This window comes from Etheostoma spectabile, chromosome 10, assembly GCF_008692095.1.
Source record: "Etheostoma spectabile isolate EspeVRDwgs_2016 chromosome 10, UIUC_Espe_1.0, whole genome shotgun sequence".
Lineage (NCBI taxonomy): Eukaryota > Metazoa > Chordata > Actinopteri > Perciformes > Percidae > Etheostoma > Etheostoma spectabile.
In genome coordinates this window covers 21,145,115-21,155,584 of record NC_045742.1, presented here as the reverse complement: position 1 = coordinate 21,155,584, position 10,470 = coordinate 21,145,115, and the positions used below count along the sequence as shown (strand labels likewise).

At 41.6% G+C, this 10,470-nt stretch overlaps 1 protein-coding gene across 1 annotated transcript; it reads left to right on the top strand.

Annotated features, from left to right (window-relative positions):
- The first annotated feature begins 6,247 nt into the window (after positions 1 to 6,247).
- On the top strand, positions 6,248 to 9,573 carry dusp1 (dual specificity phosphatase 1). The gene is made up of 4 exons (XM_032528551.1): positions 6,248 to 6,893; positions 7,108 to 7,253; positions 7,375 to 7,594; positions 8,304 to 9,573. The coding sequence occupies exons 1-4, from the start codon at positions 6,482 to 6,484 to the stop codon at positions 8,657 to 8,659; spliced, it is 1,134 nt and encodes a 377-aa protein (XP_032384442.1). The 5' UTR covers positions 6,248 to 6,481; the 3' UTR covers positions 8,660 to 9,573.
- Positions 9,574 to 10,470: the final 897 nt, after the last annotated feature.

Below are 10,470 nucleotides of genomic sequence, written 5' to 3'. Positions count from 1 at the left end.
CAAGGTGCTGAAAGCATTCTTTAGAAATGTTGGCCCATATTGATAGGATAGCATCTTGCAGTTGATGGAGATTTGTGGGATGCACATCCTGGGCACGAAGCTCCTGTTCCACCACATCCCAAAGATGCTCTATTGGGTTGAGATCTGGTGACTGGGGGGGGCCATTTTAGTACAGTGAACTCATTGTCACGTTCAAGAAACCAATTTGAAATGATTGGAGCTTTGTGACATGGTGCATTATCCTGCTGGAAGTAGCCATCAGAGGATGGGTACATGGTGGCCATAAAGGGATGGACACGGTCAGAAACAATGCTCAGGTAGGCCGTGGCATTTAAACCATGCCCAATTGGCACTAAGGGGCCCAAAGTGTGCCAAGAAAACATCCCCCACACCATTACACCACCACCACCAGCCTGCGCAGTGGTAACAAGGCATGATGGATCCGTGTTCTCATTTCTGTTCACGCCAAATTCTGACTACCATCTGAATGTCTCAACAGAAATCGAGACTCAGACCAGGCAACATTTTTCCAGTCTTCAACTGTACAATTTTGGTGAGCTCTTGCAAATTGTACCCTCTTTTTCCTATTTGCAGTGGAGATGAGTGGTACCCGGTGGGGTCTTCTGCTGTTGTAGCCCATCCGCCTCAAGGTTGTGCGTGTTGTGGCTTCACAAATGCTTTGCTGCATACCTCGGTTGTTAGTTAATTCTCTCAGTGCCAGAAGGCACACAAGGCTTGGACATCACTCCTCCACTGGGTTCGGTTTGCAGCTGCACGTCGTGCTGTATTCCACGTGTTCCAGCCTGCACCGTTACGTTCCAGTTCCACCATTCGCTGCCAAGTTGTTTTTGGGCGGCGTCTTTGCAACATGATGTCCGTTGTTTCTGTAACAGGCTTGTTTTCCGGGAGTAGGTTGTTAGCCTTCTGCCCAACCCCCAAGCTTGGAGGGCCAGTGGTTTTCTGTCAGGGTGTCCTTCCCTTAGACTGCGTTGGTCCACGACACCATACGGTGTAAACCCCCCCATCCGCCACCCGGGGGGACGCGCCTCATACGCCGTGCAGTCCCAGCGCGAGGTTGTAACCAGTGGTTATTTCAGTCAAAGTTGCTCTTCTATCAGCTTGAATCAGTCGGCCCGTTCTCCTCTGATGGTTGTGCGTGAAAATCCCAGTAACTGAGCAGATTGTGAAATACTCAGACCGGCCCGTCTGGCACCAACAACCATGCCACGCTCAAAATTGCTTAAATCCCCTTTCTTTCCCATTCTGACATTCAGTTTGGAGTTCAGGAGATTGTCTTGACCAGGACCACACCCCTAAATGCATTGAAGCAACTGCCATGTGATTGGTTGATTAGATAATTGAATTAATGAGAAATTGAACAGATGTTCCTAATAATCCTAACAAATGTGTGTGTATTTCATCTGTTGTCCCCAGCCAGATTTAAAAAGGCACCCTAAAAAAGTATAAAATTACATATCATTACAACACAATAAATATGCAAAAACTAGTAACCTGCCGTAGTATGTAATGTGGTTAATAGCTTACATGTCTTTGTTACTGTAACTCCTCTTGTAAAACTTCTGTACATACATACATGTACATACAATATTGTTCACATATTAATACACATTTAAACATGTCCTTATTTATGCTCACATCTATTAAAGTGTGTTATAAATAAAGTATCAAGCATACTCCTTGAAGTAAGTAAGTAAGTAAGTAAAATTTATTTGTATAGCACTTTTCTCAGATGAAGATCACAAAGTGCTTCACAACAAAAGGAAGCATTTAACAACTCTCATAAATACAATGCATCACAAAAAACAAAAGAATAACACGTAGACATAAGACCAGCCTAACCACCCTACAATCTAGTTAAAAGCCTCTTTAAAAAGCAGAAATTTCAACTGAGTTTTAAAATTTACCACACAATCTAAGCAGCGCATGGAAGGAGGCAAAGCGTTCCACAACCTAGGTGCAACAACCTGAAATGAGCGGTCCTCCCTAGTTTTAAAATGTGTAATGGGGGCAACTAATAGTCTCTGGCCTGTTGATCTCAGAATACGTGAGGATGAAGTGAAGCATTACCACCTAAGTTTGAGTAATGCATTCTGGACTGTCTTTTAAAGTTTGTAATGAACTTGAGCTTGAGTAAAAAGATCATTTACATACGTGAAATAAGACCAATATACATACATATTTACATTATTTTATAGATAGAGGCCTTTTGGGGTATTACTGTACACCCATACATGCTGATTAAGTAGCCAGTGAGTAACTACATGTTTATCTGGCTACTACAGTTGGTGACCTCAAACAGCAGGCTCTAAACCATGTTGCTTTTATGAGAAAATTGTCTTAAAAGCATGTTTTTTTTTTTAATTCCTGCCGTGACATCTATTACTTGTTACACACAAAAAGGTAACCAAGAAAGAACTTGTAGTGCTTTGAAAGTTGTATAAGATCAGAATGATTAATTGGTGGGCAGGTTACCTTGTGTGTGTGTGTTTTTTCTCCCCTAGCAATACCAGTTAATGTTAACATTACGGTTATCCATTGTTATCACATGTATCAGATGTACTGTATTTTTAAACTATGCTACCATCATAACTCCAATACAGAGAGCTATACGTCATGATTTAATGTTGAAAAGAAAACATTTGTCATAGAAGAAAACCCACCAACTCCATCACTTGTGTTTTTTTGGTGTCCCCACACTCATGTATACAGGAAACCAAATATTTTTGGCTCAAGAAATGTGTCTGTTGTTGAGACACTGAGACAGGATAGGCCCTGTGTTTTCCCACTGACAGCTCAGCTGTTGCCGTAGTGACAATGACAGTAAACAGGCAGGGATGACAACTAGGCCGGACCACAGGAAATGCCTCTTTCGTCCTCTGTTTCACTTCCCTTTCTGGATGAGAGCTACGGGTGATTATGGGCCATAATTATGGGAATCCCAAACATGCAGAGCAGTAGTACAAACTCAGGCTCTATTTTAGACCTTAATTTAAATATTCAGTCACACACCCATACAGGTTTGTTCTCTTACTCAGGATTTTTGTTGTATTTGGTTTTGGTTTCATTTGGTTTGGTTTTTATTTGTCTTTTGGCTGGTCATGACCAAACAGCTACAAAAAAATAAAATAATACATGGGTTTAGGCAGTTGAATTTTTTTGTAATTGTTTTGGAGAACCTTTTTGGAAAGCCCCGATATCACAGATAACATTGGCAGGTGCTGTGTATAAATGAATGAGGTGAAGATGTACTTCATGAAAAAAAACACAATTGCTTCACCAGGCCTGCGCTGTACGTTAATATCCATCTTCGCTCACTCCTTCATCTGGTGTTTGATTTCTTTCCTAACCTCCAGGAGGATGTAAGCCCAGCCCTTCCTGGCTTGAAGCAAGACGCACTTTAGGACAAAATGTTTGGGTACAGACTGTTTTAAGAGCCCTGTTCAACCCTCCTTCTCTGTATAGTTTGTAACATTCCTGCATGTGTCTCACAGTTGACTCATCACACACGGGTGTGAGGTTAAACTGGCTGGAGAGTTTTTGCACTTTGTTGTGATTGGTTAAGTTCCTGTCCTTAAAGCGTTCCCTCCCCTCCCCCTCTTCCTTTCTCAAATAACACATCTCCGTCTGCTTGAAGTCAAAACAGTAGGCTATGGATGTGGATTCACACGGCTGGAAGTCCTCAAATGTTCAGGTTACATTTAAGTGAGAATGATGTCATCGTGGCCTATGTCTCCCTGATCTTTTGAAACAGTGTAAAACTGTTGGCACATACAATGTGATACTTTAGTTGTAAATACTTAAGTAGAAATACATTAGATTTTAGGGCAATGGGAAAATATAATCTGAGCACTGTTAAGCTGAAACTTAATGGGAGTGCTATGTATGTCGCAACAACACCTTTTTAAAATCTACATAGTAAGCATTTGTTTCACAACAACACAACCCAGGCACATCTCTACTGTGTAGTTTCAACACACCCTCCTGTCAGTAGACGCCTGTTGCCTGTCAATAAGATCCTCATGCTATTATTATGAGACAGCAGTGTTGTCCACTCTGAGTCAGCAAACCACACCAACAAATCAAAAGGGTTTCCCAGAGGGATTGTAATCATGTTGGCTTTTTTAAAATATACTGTTATCATTTTTTTTTTTTTTTTTTTCGGGGAAAATGCCTCATTCTTCTGTTTTTACTCAGGTCACAAAGAAACAAAACTGACAGGTCAAGAGATTTCCATCTGCTGTTAACTTTCTGGTCGACCAGTGTTTTTGTTTCTCAGCATGTGGAAATTTACTGGACTTCAGATTTCTATACAGTGATTAACTTTTATGGTTAGCCTTTGCTCTCGGGGCATTGAACACTATGTACCTCTGACTAATAAAAACAAAGAATAAACTTTTATGGCTCCCATGGCAGATATTTACTTATTATTTTGTTATTTGTCAACTCTCAGGTGAAGAGGCAAAATAGAAATCTAATTAAACACTAACATCATGGAAAATTTGGCAAATTCCTCATTTGCAGTTATGATTTGGAAACACAAGATTAATTATGCAAGTATTATAAAAGATAAAAAACAACAACGAGAAAAGACCTCTCGTAGTATAACACATGCGTGTCGCAGTCTCCCAGTTAAAACTTTATGATTTCACTTTTTAATTCATCCACACACTCTGTCGTAGTATGGACATCAGTGGACTGGGAGACTGCTGACTGAGGTCCCTCTGGACTCACTCGCTTACTGTGACTAGACTCACATTTACAGTTCTTTTCTGTACAACCATGGGCAATTTTAGACCCTCGTTGGGGGGCTCAAGCCCCATGAAAATTATAACGGAATCAAAAAACGTGATTAATTTTAGTATTTCAAGTGAGAGTTTGTGAACTTGTGTGTTAGTGACTGAGGACAAACAATTACCATTAATACAAACATAGTGCTGGCCATTCAGAGGTGGTTGTGCCTGACTCCTGCGTTTGGCTGAGACTAACCTCAGAATCAGAATCAGCTTTATTTTGCCAGGTATGAGGACCCATACGAGGAATTTTTCTTTGGATATGTGCTTACACATACAAAACAGCCAAACAGCCAAACAATATATGATATATACACACTAAACTACCTGTCAGAGGGAGAGCAGGAGTGTGGTTGTGAAGTTTAACGTTGGTAGTCCCCAGAGAAGTGGTTGGTAATGTCATGGCGCAGATCAGGATAGGGTGACCAAACGTCACCCAAACATCACATGTGACATTTTTCCATGCAGTGGAAGGGTGCTGGACATCTCAAAGCTCACCCTAACCCCTAACCCCTAACCCAAAAAGCTTATCTTATTACATTGAAAAGGTTTTAAGAGATATTTAGTTGAAGCTGGATTTTGAAGCTGACACAAAATAGGTCAGATTTAGAACATTACTTCATAAGTATTTATTTGAAAAGAGCTATTATTTTGTTACAGGTTGTTACATATTTTATTTTATTACATAAGTTATTGTTATACCATTGAGGCATAATAAAGCATGTTCTGTAACCTCTGAGAAACCTGTCTGAATTTGTGTTTCAAGGCCGGGCCGAGTGTCCTTCTTTTTTGGAAATCAAAATATGGTCACCTTAGATTAAAACCCAAATTGAAACATAAGCCACTAAAATCATCAATGTTATAACAGTGTGTTAAATTGGTAGTTATTGCTCTGACTTATAAAGTGTCAGGTTTACTTTCATCACAGTGTCAAAAAATGTAACTGACGTTGTTGGGGGGGGGGGGGGGTTACATTTTTGCAAGGCACCGCATCTGTGTCACATTCTCATTAAAGGTCTGATCCTAGAATCGCCCCTGTACACAACTTTGAGAAAGTGTAATAAATATTTTTTTTGTTGATTATTTATAATGACTCAAATTTTGCGCATGCAATGCACATTCAATTTGCGGTTTAATGAGCAAACTATTTTGTTTACTTTTAACTCTTAGCCTATGTTCTTTAGTTTCGGTGTTTCTGACACAGCGTGCCCAAGTACGTGCCGTGTGCACTGCGCATGTACAGAAACGTCCTCCATGTGCGAGAGCCCCGGTCTGAGGTTCTGCAACAGCACCATGTACTCACGGGGGGAGGGTGGCGATGACGTCAGCAGTGCTGACAGTAAGCCAAGAGGGGCGGTCGCCTGACGTGAGTGGCCTCTCATTCACAAGCGCGAGCTGTATATAAACGCTTTTCAAAGCGCTCCGAGCCAGAAGCAACCCAAACGCAAGTCGAATATATTAATATTTCAAAGAAGAAACACAACTACAGGATACATTCAAGAAGATAAAAAAGACCAGCTACGATAGTCTCAAAACTTTTTGAACAGTTTTTCTTTAAACAACACTATCCGGAACAAAGGACTCACCGCTTCAAAGATAAAGCTACTTTGGGGAAAAGCCTTTTTCACAACAACCTATACTTGTATTTTGTTGCCGTAGCCTACAAGCGTATGTATTTGGATTTTACATTTCTATCCCGCCGCCCTACTATGGTCATTATGGAGGTCCCCACTATCGACTGTGCGTCCCTTCGTGGTTTGTTGGAGGGCGACGTCCCGGCGGGCTGCCTGGTGCTGGACTGCCGGTCCTTCCTGTCCTTTAACTCGGCCCACATATCGGGCTCCACCAACGTGCGCTTCAGCACCATAGTGCGCAGGCGAGCCAGGGGGGGTCTGGGACTTGAGCACATTGTCCCCAACGAGGACACCAGGAACCGGCTCCTGTCCGGGGGGTACCAGTCTGTCGTACTGCTTGACGACCGCAGTTTGGACTTAAACCAGGCGAAGAAAGACGGGACGTTGATGCTTGCTGTTACGGCCCTGTGTCGCGACCCCTGTGGATCTAGGGTTTTTATTCTCAAAGGTGAGTTGACTGCTTGGAATAGCCTCACACAATTGTTTCACTGTATCCTAACAACGGGGCAACAAATGCGGATTACAGCTGTCACGAAACGAAATGGTCCAAAATAGCTCCATGAGCGGTTGACACCTTTCTGCAGACCCATATTTAAACATGTATGTGTCTCTGTGCTCTATAATGTGATCTAACCTAGATGCCCTTTTTCTCCCCTTTTCAGGCGGCTTTGATACATTTTCCACAGAGTTTCCAGAGATGTGTACCAAACCCTCTCCTCCACAAGGGCTTAGTTTGCCCCTGAGCTCCAACCATCCTGGGAGTGCTGACCCAAGCTGTAGTCCATGCAACACTCCTTTATATGACCAGGTTTGTATCTTTATTTTATTTAATCAGATTGTACACCGCGCGCTGTTTGTTCCTTACTTCCTATTGTACTGTTTTGTAGCTGACTGAATGGGGTTGCTTTTGTTTATTTTTTTCTGTTTAGGGTGGTCCTGTGGAGATCTTGCCTTTCCTGTACCTTGGCAGTGCTTACCATGCTTCGAGAAAAGACATGCTTGATATGCTTGGGATCAGCGCTCTAATCAACGTGTCTGCCAACTGCCCCAACCATTTTGTGGACTCCTTCCTCTACAAAAGCATCCCTGTCGAGGACAACCATAAAGCCAACATCAGCTCCTGGTTCAACGAGGCAATTGAGTTTATCGGTGAGTACACACTCCATTTTTACCCCCTTCACGCTCCCTCTAACTGCCAAATTTAACGCGCCCATCACAGCTGTTACTCCTGAGCCCGCTGATGGCAAGCAACAAAACACCCAACCCCCCTTTACCTTCACAACACTCTTTGACTCCTGGATTTAAATTAAAAAAAAAAAAAAGTTCCCTCCAAAACGGACCAGCTGGCTCAGCACAGGCTCCCCGCTCCACCACAATAGTGGTTACATCATCACCACCTCTCAGGCATAGAAAAAGGGATGCCCCCATCTAATGAATTGCGAGGCAGCAGCCCCAAAGTAGTTTTGTAGTGGGTAGGCTGGCGGTGCATGAATGGCTCCCCCCGCGCCACTCTTTGTTCTGGCTAAACAAAAGGCAATTTCTCCTCTCTCACTGCCGGCCTTCCTCCCAGATCAATACCCCCCAGCAGGGGGCTGTCCCCCCCCCTTTGTCCATTCAGACTGCCTCCTTTGGGAATAACCCCCACAAGCTCACACCCTGCACCCTGTTCCTGTCTCTTAATGAGCACTGTTGAATTTAAAAGGGAGCTGAAAGTGTTGCAAAGACATTAGGTTTTTTTTGCCTTCCTGTGACCTGCAGAGTTTTAAGCTCTATTATTTGCACATGCATTTAATCACCTGCTAGATGTTTACAGTGAACTAATCTTGCTTTCTCTTCCCTTCTCTCCCCCCCCCCCCAGACTCGGTGAGGAATAAAGGTGGTCGTGTGTTTGTGCACTGTCAAGCTGGCATCTCCCGCTCTGCCACTATTTGCCTTGCCTACCTCATGCGGACCAACCGCGTGAAGCTGGACGAGGCCTTTGAGTTTGTCAAGCAGCGCCGCAGCATCATCTCTCCCAACTTCAGCTTTATGGGTCAGCTCCTCCAATTTGAGTCCCAGGTCCTGGCCACATCTAGCTGCTCGTCGGAGGCTGGCAGTCCAGCAATCCGCAACAACAGCACAGTCTTCAATTTCCCAGTGTCCATCCCTGTACACACCTCTGCTGGTCAGCTCTCATTCCTCCACAGCCCCATCACCACCTCTCCCAGCTGCTGAGGAAGGTGTGGGGAGCACAGACTTTGTTTGGATTGGTAACTGAAGTGACTCTACAAAGAGCACTGCACAAAACACAGTCCTGATCATAATCCATTTGATGGTGATACTGGTATCACTGGACAGAATGAGAATTAGTATTTGTGGTCAGTTTGTCTGACTCTGTTAGCTGCTGGCCAGATCTCTGAAGGCGGGCCTCATCTTTTCAAAGAGAGATTAGATAACTCTTACCAGGCAGTATTCATGTTATACCTTCTAAATGTGAAGCCATCCACAGTTGACTTTGAGAAATGGCTGAAAAGGTAGTTTAGATTAATCATGGAGAGGAAAGTATCTGAATATTCTTTATTCAAAGGACTGATTTTTATTTTTCCATGAAGGCAACTGCTTTTGATAATCATAATTATTTTGAAGCAAACATAATGGAGAGGATTAACAGTTGTCTCAGGAATGTTGACTTTTCCTCTCAAAAGTCTATTCTGCTTTCTGTACTGGTTAAAGAAAGCTATTCAAACCCATAGTGCAACATGGCATGGCAGTTACTCCTTCATTTGACGAACAATGAATGTATCCCCTTTTCAATGTAGATGTGACAGGAATATTCATGTTCAGTTTGAGAGTCGAACGCATTGCCAATTCAAATGCAAGTACCTGCGATTCAAGACATCATGTAACCTTGACGATCCTGACACATTGGGGAAATGGACCATTATTACCTCATGTTTCTGTACTGTGTCCTACAGCGCAGAGACAGGCCGAACCCCAAAAACTACTAAAATGGGGACACGTAGTCATCAGTGGCTGCATTCTGACATATTTATTGAACTAAAGTAATATATTTCTTTATCATATCTATTTTTGCATATGTTTGTTTAAATGTTTTTATACCGTTTAATAAATCTCATTTGACTTTTGTACTCAGTTGAAGATTTTCTCTTTTTTTTTTTCCTCTGTCTGACAGAAGACATTTATTCACTAGTGAGACCAATAATGCACAATGACTTACAAATCATTTTAGACAAAACCAGTTTAGTTTTTGAAATGTAACATCTAGTTATCTATCAATAATGCCAACTTGAGGTAACTAATACTTAGAACCAATTTATCTTTCCAAAGTGGCGTCTTAAGGTTATAAATATTATATTTATTTAGTGTAAAATACAAATCAAATTCATAAACTAATTGTCTCCCAAAATTAAATGAATAAATGATATCCCTATAAATAAACCCTGTTTGTATATGGCCAATGGTGCAAACAGTTTAGGCCAGCAACTAACCATTGTTTTCATTATTGATGAATCTGGATTATTTCTTGTTAATCGTTTGGTCCATAAAACGGAGTCAAAAATTAGTAAAAGAAAAAAAGAAGGCTTTATAATTTCGCAAAGCACAAGTTGACGTTCAAATTGCTTGTTTTGTGTGACCAACAGTCCTAAGGGAAAGGAACATATTTAATTTAATATTACATATGACTAATTAAACCAGCAAATGTTCACATTTAATTGAAGTTATTCAAACTGAATTACTTAGCGTTTTAGCAAATTACTACAATTGCTATCATCAAAATAGTTAAATCTGTGTGTAGAATTAAAAATGTTTATGTTTATGTATCCAATAATGAAAGTTTTTATATATTTTGATGCTTACAAAGACTTAAAAGGACAAAAAATGCAACTGCAATGCACCCAAACAAACTTGCAAGTGAAATTGACTTACAGACAAATATGTCTGCGACCATCCTTCCCTGTTTTGTTCCATGCGATGGAATCCTATCATATATCTGCATAAAGTTTTTGCCCACATACGGAGCATGA